We start from the raw sequence: 15,617 nt of genomic DNA, 5'->3' as shown, positions 1-15,617 counted from the left end.
AAGCTGTGCAGCTGTAGCAGCGTGTCTGGCGTTGAGGGAAGTCAACCTTGGCATTTCGCATGGATCTCAGTCGTATGAGATAACGGTACCAAGAGTCAGACACACTCCGTAGCAATGTCACTTTTCTAACGAGCTCCGCCACCTTGAGTCCTGTACGCCTAATTTCCAAGAAATTTATAGACTCGAAATTGCACAAGGTCGTTATAGAAAATATTAAAGTTCTAATATTTTTTTCACTGATATTAGGCCTACTATTAGAATCACGCTACATTTATTTTACTTTTCCGGAGATGGAATGAATTTCAGCCGTATCATGCATCTGGCTTTCTATGTTACGAGATAGAAGTCGATTTCTTGCTGGATTTCTGATGAACAAACTAGTTCATAGTACGGTTTTCTCCTCCTAATGTTCTGGCTTTCCTTGTCGCTCTTCTTTTACAGTTGTTTCTTCATTAACTTTTATGTAATTATTTTTCTCGTTTTCTGTAGCCTACCCATGAAATACTCGTTTCTATCAACTACTATTTAATGCTAAATAACTGTATAAACTTCAAACAGAACAATATCTAGCAAAATTAATTTCCAGCTCAGAGAAGAAAATCTGGTGTCGTAACGATTCCTATGTATCAATCCATAAAATTGCATGACAACCAACTCAAGGGAACTGGGTAGTGATTAGGAGTAAAAAATCTGATTTTTTTGTGTTTAAAACAATGTTAATCAATGAATAGACTACAAACAAAAATAAAAACATCTTAAACGAAGGATTTTTCTCTAATCCTACTTCCTGTGTTAAAAACCTTGGAGTTTACTTTGATACGCATTTAAACTGGAATAACCAAGTAACCCATATTACCAAAAAAGTTCTTTCCATACTACATTCCATAAACAGCATTCGAAAATTCTTTCCGCTATCACTCAAGAAAATATTACTGGAAACACTAGTAATGCCCCACTTCGATTATTGTGTTTTTCTACTGACTGACCTCAATGTCAACCAGTCGCAAAAATTACAACGTGTTCATAATTCTTGTGTTCGCTTCGTCTGCGATGTCCGTCGCGCTGACCACATTGCCCCATCCTTCCAAACTCTAAACTGGCTACGGCTTAACGAACGTAGAAATTTTCATTCTCTTGTTCTCCTTTTCCAAGTCCTTCACACCTCTACACCTACCTACCTTGCCTCCCGTTTCAGTTACCTGTCATCATATCATAATCTCTTCACACGCACGCAAAATAGCCGCATACTAGCCATACCAACACATAAGACATCATCGTATTCATCATCATACACAATCTCGCTCTCGCGCTTGTGGAATACCCTACCCAGTGACATCAGAGACTGTCGGAATTTAGTAGCGTTCAAAAGCAAGCTTATTAAGCATTTTCTTACTGCGTAGATTATGTTTAATTTTTACTTAATTAATAAAAAAAATGTTTCTCTCTTCTTAACTTTTACAATAAACTGTCTAGCTTTTATTAATAATTAATAAAAGCTAGACAGTTTATTAGTTAATCTTTTAGTACTTTGATTTTTATTGTATTTGTAAATTTAATATTAATTGTAATTATAATTGTAATTGTATTCTTAATATTGTAGTTGTAATCCCCTTGTGGATGGGAAGAGAAGGCCTGATGGCCTTATCTCTACCAGGTTAAATAAATAAGTAAAAATAAATAAATATATTATTCCATAAGAATACTAGAAATGTTGCAAAGAAAATAAAAGATAATTTAAAAACAATAATTAAATGTCATTGCCAAGAGCAACCTAAGTCTATACATTGAAAGAATCAGATTCGCATTCATTCATGTTGGCATTTTTAATGCACCTGGAGTCTGGTGAAAGAAATTTTGAATTTCTGTTGTACAAAAAGTTTGTGAGTTCTCATATATTTCGCCCAAATACGTAAGCTAATCAGAATATAATATATCACTTTTGAGGACCTTGCAAAAGAATTACATAATCGAGCTCAAGACGTCTAGCTTCAACAATTAAAATATTCGCATTTTTCTCTCATAATTATACCAGGAACTAATGTGCAGAAATCTGAATGAACATAAAGATATGAATTTTCTTTGTATATTTTATAATTTTATCGAATCATTAGTCGTAATTATTTATTTATTTACATATTTGTTTATTTATGTTTGTTTATTTATTTTTATTTACTTATTTATTAATGTGTTTATTTATTTATTTATTTATTTATTTATTTATTTATTTATTTATTTATTTATATATTTATTTATTTATTTATTTATTTATTTATTTATTTATTTATTTATTTATTTATTTATTTATTTATTTATTTATGTGCTGCTTAACAGCCGTTGGCCAATTAAAGACGAGCACATTACTTACTTACTGGCTTTTAAGGAATCCGGAGGTTTATTGCCGCTCTCACATAAGCCTGCCATTGGTCCCTATTCTGAGCAAGATTAATCCATTCTCTACCATCATATCCCATCTCCCTCAAATCCATTTTAATATAATCTTTCCATCTACGTCTCGCCTCCCCAAAGGTCTTTTTCCCTCCGGCCTTCCAACTAACACTATATGCATTTCTGGATTCATCCATACGTGCTACATGCCCCGCCCATCTTAAACGTCTGTTTTTAATGTTCCTAATTATGCGAGATGAAGAATACAATGCGTGCAGTTCTGTGTTGTGTAACTTTCTCCATTCTCCTGTAACTTCATCCCTCTTAGCCCCGAATATTTTCCTAAGCACCTTATTCTCAAACACCCTTAACCTATGTTCCTCTCTCAAAGTGAGAGTCCAAGTTTCACAACCATACAGAACATCGGTAATATAACTGTTTTATAAATTCTAACTTTCAGATTTTTTGATAGCAGACTGGATGATAAAAGCTTCTCAACCGAATAATAACAGGCATTTCCTATATTTATTCCATGTTTAATTTCCTCTCGAGTATCATTTATATTTGTTGCTGTTGGTCCCAGGTATTTGAATTTTTCCAACTCTTCAAAGGATTAATTTCCAATTGTTATATTTCCATTTCGTACTATATTCTGATCACGAGATATAATCATATACTTTGTCTTTTCGGGATTTACTTCCAAACCTATCAGCACATTAGTACAATCAAATAAATAATAAAAATGTTAGAATGTTAAAACTTAAATACAGATATAATATTAATAAGATTGAAATGATGTGTTGAATTAATAAAGAATCGTAAGAAATATAAGGAAACATAAAATGCCAAAATTTACAGATTACATAATGCAATTAAATAATTTATATTTAGTCACTACTAATGTTATACATTAAATGAATCGAAATCACAACCATGCATGTTGGCATTTTTTATGCATTTAGAGACCAGAGAAAGAGATTTAGACTTTCTAGAACAGAAAATTTTGTGAACTCTAAACTCTTTACTAGGAATAAGAAAGCTGACATTACTTATGATGATGATGATGATGATGATGATGATATAATAATAATAATAATAATAATAATAATAATAATAATAATAATAATAGTACATAGTAAATAGGGAGGATTATCCAATATCAACTATGAACTATGAATATATGTAACATAAACATAGCATGTAGTATTGCAAATCTTGTAAGCAATGGAAGATGCTGTTTTAGCACAATAAAGAAAATAATAATAATAAAAATAATAATAATAATACATAGTAAATAGGGAGGATTATCCAATATCAACTATGAACTATGAATATATGTAACATAAACATAGCATGTAGTATTGCAAATCTTGTAAGCAATGGAACATGCTGTTTTAGCACAATAAAGAAAATAATAATAATAATAATAATAATAATAATAATAATAATAATAATAATAATAATACATAGTAAATAGGGAGGATTATCCAATATAAACTATGAACTATGAATATATGTAACATAAACATAGCATGTAGTATTGCAAATCTTGTAAGCAATGGAACATGCTGTTTTAGCACAATAAAGAAAATAATAATAATAATAATAATAATAATAATAATAATAATAATAATAATAATAATAATAATAATAGTACATAGTAAATAGGGAGGATTATCCAATATCAACTATAGCACAATAAAGAAAATAATAATAATAATAATAATAATAATAATAATAATAATAATAATAATAATAATAATAATAATAATACATAGTAAATAGGGAGGATTATCCAATATCAACTATGAACTATGAATATATGTAACATAAACATAGCATGTAGTATTGCAAATCTTGTAAGCAATGGAACATGCTGTTTTAGCACAATAAAGAAAATAATAATAATAATAATAATAATAATAATAATAATAATAGTACATAGTAAATAGGGAGGATTATCCAATATCAACTATGAACTATGAATATATGTAACATAAACATAGCATGTAGTATTGCAAATCTTGTAAGCAATGGAAGATGCTGTTTTAGCACAATAAAGAAAATAATAATAATAATAATAATAATAATAATAATAATAATAATAATACATAGTAAATAGGGAGGATTATCCAATATCAACTATGAACTATGAATATATTTAACATAAACATAGCATGTAGTATTGCAAATCTTGTAAGCAATGGAAGATGCTGTTTTTGCACAATAAAGAAAATAATAATAATAATAATAATAATAATAATAATAATAATAATAATAATACATAGTAAATAGGGAGGATTATCCAATATCAACTATGAACTATGAATATATGTAACATAAACATAGCATGTAGTATTGCAAATCTTGTAAGCAATGGAACATGCTGTTTTAGCACAATAAAGAAAATAATAATAATAATAATAATAATAATAATAATAATAATAATAATAATAATAATACATAGTAAATAGGAAGGATTATCCAATATCAACTATGAACTATGAATATATGTAACATAAACATAGCATGTAGTATTGCAAATCTTGTAAGCAATGGAACATGCTGTTTTAGCACAATAAAGAATAATAATAATAATAATAATAATAATAATAATAATAATAATAATAATAATACATAGTAAATAGGGAGGATTATCCAATATCAACTATGAACTATGAATATATGTAACATAAACATAGCATGTAGTATTGCAAATCTTGTAAGCAATGGAACATGCTGTTTTAGCACAATAAAGAAAATAATAATAATAATAATAATAATAATAATAATAATAATAATAATAATAATAATAATACTAATAATAATAATAGTAATAATAATAATAATAGTAATAATAATAATAATAAACCTTTTTCAATATCCGTTCCCTTTTTTTGGCTCACTGAAAAGATTACACGACAAAACACGAAATTTTTCAATTCTGAGAATTCCCGGGTCTTGCGGAGAGCATGATGAAAGGCCAGTAATGTGGTTCAGTGGCAGCGCTTGTGGGCATAAATTTAGTCGACTGAGATTCAATTTCCTGCGAAGGAAATTAGAATTATTCTCCCTCTACTTGATCCTTTTATTGTGAATGGAATTTTCCTTCATGTCCCGTATCGTATATTACCCTCAAGCGGTGGCTCTCATCCAGGTTCAAAATTCATTAACTGCGGCGTTAACGTTTGGTATTACGTTGCATTTCCCCTTAATATACTTAATATTTATGATAATGTTCACTTTTCTCGTGTAATCTTCACTCATTTGTTAGATATGAAACACCTTCTGTGTGCAAGAGACCATGTCTTTGTGTTGGCTGTCAAGATTGCCTACGTTCGGAAGATTAACTACATAATGAACAATTGAAGGAAATTGTGCAAGGGAAATCTTCACCTTGGACTTTGAATCCCAGAATCGTCATTCAACTATCCTTCCGCTGCAATGATAGTAAATATCTATCGTAAACTCACTGCCTCCTGGATCACATCCTATAGCTGTGTGAACTGCCTGCTCAATCGAAATTATTTTGCCGCTAGCTGGCAGCAGTGCCCACTGCTATCCGCTATTAACATTATCATAGAGTCCGTGGAGCTTCTTCGGAACAAGGGTTGGAAAGTTCATGAAGAGGTCCACTGTATTTCTGAAGACGACTCTCACAGAAGAGCGGATATAATAGCAATAAACAGGCAACAACAAAAGGCTATTATCATAGATCCAACTATACGCATGGAGAGAGATCTAAACCAAGCTCATCAGGTTGATCAGGAAAAGAGGGCCATTTATGAACCTTGTATTCCCTACCTTAGTGCCAAGTATAACATCCCTCTCTTCAATTGGTCAGTGACAGGTTTATTTTTTGGTGCTCGGAGTTCTTTACCAAAATGTACATATCATTTTTAAAACAATTATCAATATCATCTTTTAAAATTCAAAAAATCATCTCGCAAATTCTCAAAGATTCCCTGCAGATTATACAATTTCATTTATACCACTCAGAAGGCCTTAATTAAGGATATGCTAATTTTACATAAAATCTTTTATTTATCAGTATAATTTTATAGCCATCTTCTAAGATTTTATTTTACAATTATTTTTATAACAATATTCATATTTAATTAATTATATTTGTTTGCTATTAATTTCCGGATCCTCGTGATTATCCTTAATTAAGGCCGGATGAGATTTCTCTCTCTCTCTCTCTCTCTCTCTCTCTCTCTCTCAAAGTCACTATCTGCCACCTAGCGGCTACTCGCTCATAATTGTTGATTGGATAGGCAGTGTAAACAGCCATAGTATGTGATCCACCAGGCAGTGCGTAAACTCTAATGCCACGTGACAGAATACAGTGACTACGATAATGCTATATAGTACGAAAGAGTTAACGAATAACTGCGTCAGATCGTAGCATTTGGAGTCATTGAAGATGATTTATTAGAAGATATGATATTAAATAATGTTGACAGAAGATGAAACATTCAGGAACAATGCTTGGCGAAGCCTAGATTTGTTTTAAATCACTTAAGTGATGAAGAATGTCGATATACAGTATTTGAGGTTATGTTCACATGAAATATAACTTACGCTTATGTTTACACGTAGTTAGCATTACCAATTCGACCCTCACAAGTATTAACATTGTAACTCACTTTCTTCCATTTTTCAGGACAAGGAAATTAAGTTTTAAAATGATCATGTGAATCAGTGTATATAGATAGTAACAATAAGATTTTACGTACGATTGGGAGGGTTTAGAGCTACAATGATAGTACTGGAAGAAAAAGAAACAATTTAACACCATATTAACTAGCATAACTCAAAACCATAAAAAGAAATTGAGTTACAATGTTAGTATTTGGAAGGGTCGTTTAGCGACTTTTAACTGTTTTTCGGACACAGTCTCTTTTGAGTTTTCTATTGCTTAAATAGGAGTTTAGCGATTTTTATGATCCTCTAGCGATAACAATAAACTTTATCCATTGATAATAAGGAATCTAGCGACTTCTGAACTAAGGTTGGAGACTTTCCATACTTAACACCTGAGAAATAAGCAGGTACAGATAATAGGATAAAAAATGTTACTGTATCACGTATAAAGAATAGGAGAAAATTGTACGCATTTGAAACTAACTTACCCAGCACACCACAAAATCCAAGCGATCTTCATTTTGTTTCATTGTCATGCCATCACTTTGTTTAATTTTTATTATTCCTTACAGTACTTCTCAACAAGTTCGAGTAAAAATGAATTTCTGTATGCGCTGAAATTTGGTGCTCTCCCTCTTTTCATTTCTTTTCTTTCCATAACCATTTATTTTTTTTTAGAATTTTCAAAATGTAACTATTTATTTATTTATTTACTTATTTATTTATTTACTTATTTATTTACTTATATATTTACTCATTTATGTTTTCATTTATTTATTTACTTATTTATTTATGCATTTATTTATTTATGCATTTATTTATTTATCTATTTATCTTTTATCTATTTATCTATTTATTTATTTATGTACTTATCTATTTATCTATTTATTTATTTATCTATCTATCTATCTATCTATCTATCTATCTATCTATCTATCTATCTATCTATCTATCTATCTATCTATCTATCTATCTATCTATCTATCTATCTATCTATCTATCTATCTATCTATCTATCTATCTATCTATCTATCTATCTATCTATCTATCTACCTACCTACCTACCTACCTATCTATCGACCCATCTACCCATCTACCCATCTATCTATCTATCTATCTATCTATCTATCTATCTATCTATCTATCTATCTATCTATCTATCTATCTATCTATCTATCTATCTATCTATCTATCTATCTATCTATCTATCTATCTATCTATCTATCTATCTATCTATCTATCTATCTATCTATCTATCTACCTACCTACCTACCTATCTATCGACCCATCTACCCATCTACCCATCTATCTATCTATCTATCTATCTATCTATCTATCTATCTATCTATCTATCTATCTATCTATCTATCTATCTATCTATCTATCTATCTATCTATCTATCTATCTATCTATCTATCTATCTATCTATCTATCTATCTATCTATCTATCTATCTATCTATCTATCTATCTATCTATCTATCTATCTATCTATCTATCTATCTATCTATATATATATATATATATATATATATATATATATATATCCATTTATTTATTTACTTATTTAATCTGACTGGATTAAGGCCATAAGGTCTTCTCTTCCTTCCTACCAGATAGCACATATAAATACAGAAAAGAAATACAAACACTGATGAAAATAATACAAATTAAATTAAAGCCCTATAGACGATCAACAGGGGCAAAAGAACAATATACAGCTCTCTATTTCAACGAATTATAAATATAAAATACGTTTATACACGAATAAATACAAATTGAAACTATTTATACAATATTTTTATAATACCGCTTCTAAAAATCAATTAATCACTGCCTCCTGAATACTATGATGAATTGCTCCAGAAAGGAATAATGGCGAAATACACACCCAGCAACTAACTGCAGTTTCGTAAGCAATGGTGCATCGATTTGTATTCTTATTATATTTTTTTTTTAAGCTGGGACATGACAGTTAAGCGGCCGAACTTGGAACTACAGTGCCATGTTGCCAATATGGACTACCACGCTGCCAGCTGATAAAAGCTAGCAATTGTCGTTAAGATGGCTGACGTTAAAACATTCATTAACAATTGACGCGAAGGTAAGAAAACAATACAAAAATCGACAGAGAATGAAAGACGAAACGTGCCAATGTTAACATTGTTGCACAATAAATGTCGCCAAGAGAGCTATTAACCCAGATTTTCCCACCGTCCTTTTTTAAGGACAGTTGCAGTGCCTTCGGATATTATGTCATTGTTGGTGTTAGGGACATTTTATAAGTTGTGCGATAATGTTGGTAGTATTTGTTAGCTTTAGAAAATGTACGTTCCTTGTTTCAGTTTATTTCAACATCATTTAACCGATTTTTGAGATTAACTAATGTGCTACTGTATTTTTATCACAAAAAATTTTTGGGCTTATCTGGGTTAAGTGCTCGCCATGTGGGAACGGTAAGTTTGGGAACTCAACCGTTGTTACCATAGCAACAGGCCTACCACGCTATGTGGCATTCAGTTGTTTTTCCGATCGCAACGCTTCTGTCATGTCCCAACAGTATAATAATATAATAATATATATAATAACAGAACAAGTATAATTAACAATGGGTATCTAACACGCATTCTAACCGAGATTGGTGCACTGGGCCATAAGTCTATAGATGGGATTCAAGTAGAACACGGTGATTGCCACGTGACTGCAAACTGCAACTAAACTGTCACGTACACCACTGCATGTCGCGTATTGTTTCAACGCCTCCTAAATGGATCTGAAGACATTGCCATGAACTATCTTTTCTTTTTTGCAGGATAATGTTGTGCAACATTATGACGGAGAATAACTTCTTGCTCCGAACACAAGATGAGAGAGGGTGTCTCGACCCACTTCAAAGCGATCGAACAGGTTCCGAGTTCTCAACTGGCGCTGATATAGAGGAATGAAACAAAAAGGTAAAGTTGGCCCAAATCAGTTCACTGTCGAGAATGTTACACAATTGCTTGCAGTAACACAACATGCAACAAACAGGCTCTCTGCAACCTCGCTGGGCTTTCACATTGAGGAGAGACAAATTGTGGCTCGAATATTTAATGATGCAATTTTTTATCTGACATCCCTTCTCAATCTCGCAAGATTTGACTAGGCGTGCTGATGATGTTAGTGGTAAGGTGCAATGATAATTGAAAGACATTCAATGTTATTGAAGGAAATCTGCTCACTGTAGCGTTCAAAGCGAGTAATTACAGGAGATTGAACCTCCATCTATTTCTAGAGACGCTATCAGCTGATTTGGATAAGAGGAAGAGAAATCACAGCAGTTCAACGCACGAAATATGGCAATAACTTTTCTTCTCCTTATTTCAACCAACTTAAGGTGTGACTCCACTGAAAATCATGAAAACTTTCCAAAAATAATTATTGGCTATTCCACTTCTATAGAATGCATAGTCTATTTTCATACCCTAAATGGATTTAGTTCAATTCTGATTACAAATAATGTGTTAATTGTTTTAATCAAGGCTGTAAGGAGGCATGCATTTAAAGAAATGCCAAAATTATTTTTTCATCAAAGAATTCTATTTTACAAAATTCTGATTTCAAATCTAGTAACTTTTTGCTTTAAAGTTGGTCCCCTGAAGTTATTAGATAAATGTAACGGAGGACAATTATAATAGGTATGTGTTATAGAAATATTCATTTTACTTTCAAATCCATTTTTCCGTAAGTTTATTTTTCCTGATTCAACACCAACTTTCTTATACCAAATATTAATCAATTTGGATGAAATTTTTACTGCAAGTACTTATGAGGTAGCTGCATGTTTCTATGCATTTATTTTGTGAGAAATGCTGATAGTTTGTTTTATTAAATTTTTTTCATGAATTAGAAAAAAAAATAACATTTTCAAAATTTCAGACAAAATTGAAAGTGAATAAATGAGGTATTTCATAAAATGAATGCGTAGAAATCTTTTTCTATGTCTTTTTAATGAAACCAAAGAAGGGAAGCTTAAAAATAATTGAAATCTTCTACTAGATTCTTGGGTTTGAAAATATTCCTAGAATGAATAGAAAAAATAAAAGATCAAAAGTCAAAAACATTTGGGAGTCCAAAATTTGGATTTTGTTAGTCCTTTACATAGTAAACATGCTCTCAAAATTTGGTTGAAAAAAATGATTAGGAAAAAAGTTGACATTTTTAGTGGAGTGTTCTCTTAACGATAACTTTCTGGCCCCCTGCCCTTGTCGGAAAATGATTATATCTAAATTCCTTGTAGGTACCGAAATCTGTCAGAGCATATTATGCTCCGCTAAATTCATATGATTATTATTATTATTATTATTATTATTATTATCATTATTATTATTATCATTATCATCATCATCATCATCATCTTCATCTTTATCTCTCCTGTAAAGGACCGGACATTGTTTGCACGCAGTTTCAGTGTGGCATTGATGTTCCTCCGTTGTAATTGTGATGACCCGTATTTCCTTAACTGAACGATGGAAGTTGTATTTCCCCCTCTTAACGGCAATCTTGCAATGTATATGTTTTAAAATCTCATGTACTGTGAAGTATAAACACAAATTGAGGTCAAGGTTATTCGAATAATGTTAAGCACCACGGAACAAAATAATAATTATGTTATTATTATTATTATTATTATTATTATTATTATTATTATTATTATTATTATTATTACTAATTAATATTTATATTTGTTACTTAAAGCTTTGATGTACTCTCAATATCTGTAATAGAAGAGGTATGTTGAAATTTTAATGGATTTCATAACCAATATTATCAGATGGATATTCTAGAACTTAACGTTAAAATTTATAACAATGTTGAAAGTACCATACTTTATATTACATTTTAACAGGTAATTAAATAATTATGAAGTATATGATCATGTCTCGTGACCAGAAATGGGAATATAAAAATTGGAAATTTATCCTTTGAAAAAAGTGGAAAAATTCAAGTACCTTTAAGCAACAGTAACAAATATAAATGACAATCGAGAGGAAATTAAAGACAGAATAAATATGGAAAATGGCTGTTATTATTTGGTTCAGAATCTTTTATCATCCTGTCTGCCTTCGAAAAAGCTGTAAGTTAGAATTCATAAAACAGTTATATTACCGGTAGTTCTGTATGGTTGTGAAACTTGGACTCTCATTTTGAGAGGTTAAAGGTGTTTGGGTATAAGGTGCTTAGGAAAATATTTGGGGCTAGGACGGATGAAGTTACAGGAGAATGGAGAAATTTACACAACGCAGAACTGCACGCATTGTATTCTTCATCTGACATAATTAGAAACATTAAGTCCAGACGTTTGAGGTGGACAGGGCATGTAGCACGTATGAGCGAATCTAGGAATGCATATAGAGTGTTAGTTGGACTTGAGGGAAAAAGACCTTTGGGGTGACCGTGACGTAGATGGGAGGATAACATTAAAATAGATTTGAGGGAGATGGGATATGATGATAGAGACTGGATTAATCTTGCACAGGATAGGGACCGATGGCAGACTTATATAAGGGCGGAAATGAACCTTCGGGTTCCTTGAAACCTATTTGATGATTATGATTATGTAATACAATCTAATCCATGGTTTAACGTTTTATAAGTTGTATATTCTGAAATAGGCCTAATTTATTTGAAACAAAACACGTTTACTTTTTAACAATTACTCAAGTAAACACACACAGAAGACAAGGAACTTGAAACAACATGATGCTAAAGGTGCCTTGAATTGTAGAAAGTCTAAGCTGTAAATCATCCCTATAATATGCTGTAATATCACTCTATATTCTGCATTTGAGGACATGCTATGATCTCTGAAGGTATATTCTACTTTATACTGTCACAATCATCCAAAATAACTCTAATGATAATGTTACTAAATTACTTTTTCAACTCTAAAATATTATTATTATTATTATTATTATTATTATTATTATTATTATTATTATTATTATTATTATTACTACTTTTGTTATTACAATCCATTCGGAAATCCGGGTCAATATTTCTCTCTCTTTCTCCAAATATTATGCTTATTTATGTCATGGAATTGGCTGTCCTATTGTATCTTTATGATGTTAAAACGCAGGATTCACGTATGTAAACCAAAAACAATAACAAGCAGTATTGTTTACATAGTTCTCGTTTGATTGTAGTTAAATTTAAAAGCGCCCATTGAAAAATACACTGAAAACTGGAATGCTGGTCAGATTTGTTTTACAATACACACATTGTGAGTACACAAAGGCAAAATTTCTATCATACTGTGAAACAGTTGTATTCGGCTCTATTCTCCCTTTAATGGACACTCTAAATTCGTGTAGTAATTATATCTGCCTTTCAGATCAATGTACTTCAAAATGTATAAAACTTCTAAAAATCTGTAACTTATCTTTATATTCATATCACTGAATGAATATTAACAGCTATATCTATTGGATTGAATGTAGTATTGTTTGTCATGACTGATACAAAAATTATTTGCCCATCCCTATTAAAATTAAGAGAAATTAAATAAAAACTATGATGAAACTATTATGAATATACTAGATTCTTGTTTTGTGCTTATTTTAATTATAAAATGTACTGCTTAAGTACGCCCGTTATGCACAGATTCTCTTAATTTAACTATTTATACATTTTAAAACTTTCTAATATTTATGTGTCTAAAAAAATCGTAATTTTTAAGTTACAGAAATATTAAAATATGTTTGTATTATTAGATTTTTCTATTTTATTTCGTATCGTTTTTCTTCAACTATTATTAGCAATTGTACTGTTTAATCCTTTCAGTGTAATAATAATAATAATAATAATAATAATAATAATAATAATAATAATAACAATGATGATTTATTTAAGGTCATAAGGCCTTCTCTTCCACTCAACCAGCAAAAAGTATAGGCTACATACATATGTATAAACTTACAAGCTACAAAAAATACAACAATTTGATTTAGATAAAAGTGGTGGTTGTTCAGAATAACCACAGTTTTCTTTCTTTCTCTACAATTATAGCATAAATGTTCCACCATGCAACCACCCTTGAGGATACATAGAGGTGCCATCTGTGTTTAAAATTGTGTGCAAAGTTAAAATTTCGAAAAAAAAAAAAAATTGATCGAAGCTTCGTTACGATCCATGATATGAAAAACATAAAAAAAACACACATTTGTGCTGCAAAGGGTTAAGTATGCCCATTTTTCACAGATTCGGGTATTATAACTACATTGTAATCCATTCTAATATTTTTATATCTATAAAAATCGGATTTTTTCCAAGTTATACAGATATAGAAATACAAAAAATTAGATTTTTTTTATTTTTTCATTTTTCTATAATTATTATTATCAGCAATACATAATGTGAAATGTGTCATTGTTAGAGTAGTATGAAGATATTTTAATGAAAATCATTGAAGTAATTTACATCTTATCGTATTGTAAATGGGAATTTCGTGCCTTACTTAAAAAAAAAAAGTTTTTATTCGTGGTTTCACTGAACACAAATTGTTATGAATCTTTAAAAAAAAATATCTGTTATGAAAAACGTATAACTTTAGATATTTTACAGACTTTCAAAGTCAAAGATTCAATAATACTTCATATCTTTATAAATTCCTTGTGAATTCCTTTGTATCATCGTTGGTCCGAGTCATGCTGTACTTACGATTTCAAATGGCGTAGGCCTACTTACTTGCGGTCTTGATAGCGGCAATCCCCGCGAGGAGCAGCACTGAGCAAGTTGTCAGCAGCATGACGGCGCTGGATGGACTGAAGGCTCGGTGTGAACAGCGTTGTTGTATCTCTTAGAAAACTTTCCAATCAACTTCCTATCCCTCCCCTGACTTACTTCTTATTTTCCGTGTTTATTAGCTTCTTACAGCTCAAATTATGCTACAATCACGGTCAAGAAACATCAACACAACCCCTAAGTGTGGCTGCTTCGTGGGGCATGTCGATGCGCGCGATGAAACAAGAATTCGTTAATTAGCCACAGCTTGTAGCCCAGCTGTTACACGCGGAAATTTCTTAAAAATGAACTAAGTCAATTCTTTTCTATGGTTAATATGATAGTATTGCGTTACAAATTCCGCATACTAGCATAATTCAATTCCCAGCATGCAAGTGTGGATTTATTTCCTCTCTAGGTATGTGTGTCCGTTCCTTGTAATGTTGGTATCTGTTGTTGTTTAAATCGGAGACATTCACAAAGAATTTTACTTCTGAATATTTAGCATTGTTAAGAGTTATAATTAAAAAATTCATTTCAATATTATTAAGATAATGTTAAAGACCTATGCCAAGTAATTGTAATGGTTTCTTAACTTCTGTAAGTGTTTTAATTAAATAATGAAAGAAAGCAAACAGGAGTGAATTGTTTTTAAAAAGTACCATGCCTATAAAGTCTTATGTTTTTACCACTGCCTGCTGGATCGCATCCTATAGCTGCGTATACTGCCTGCTCAATTAATAGTAATAGTAATATGCGTTACAAGAGCGGTATGTTGAAGTTTTCATGTTCGAGGAAAAGTTTGAAAAAGCGAAACGTAGTT

General features: G+C 30.7%; 1 protein-coding gene across 2 annotated transcripts in view; it reads right to left on the bottom strand.

The window, feature by feature from the left end:
- LOC138709511 (protein obstructor-E-like) overlaps nucleotides 1-14,916 on the bottom strand; it is a 77,020-nt gene extending 62,104 nt beyond the window's left edge. For both annotated transcript variants that reach the window (XM_069840330.1, XM_069840331.1), the window contains exon 1: nucleotides 14,759-14,916. In XM_069840330.1, coding sequence (XP_069696431.1) covers nucleotides 14,759-14,819 — 61 coding nt within the window. In that variant the 5' untranslated portion in view covers nucleotides 14,820-14,916. The remainder of the gene's footprint in view (nucleotides 1-14,758) is intronic.
- Nucleotides 14,917-15,617: the final 701 nt, after the last annotated feature.

This window comes from Periplaneta americana, chromosome 11, assembly GCF_040183065.1.
Source record: "Periplaneta americana isolate PAMFEO1 chromosome 11, P.americana_PAMFEO1_priV1, whole genome shotgun sequence".
Taxonomy (NCBI): Eukaryota; Metazoa; Arthropoda; class Insecta; order Blattodea; family Blattidae; genus Periplaneta; species Periplaneta americana.
Note: the sequence above shows the minus strand (reverse complement) of the source record. Positions and strands in the feature narration are given on the sequence as shown.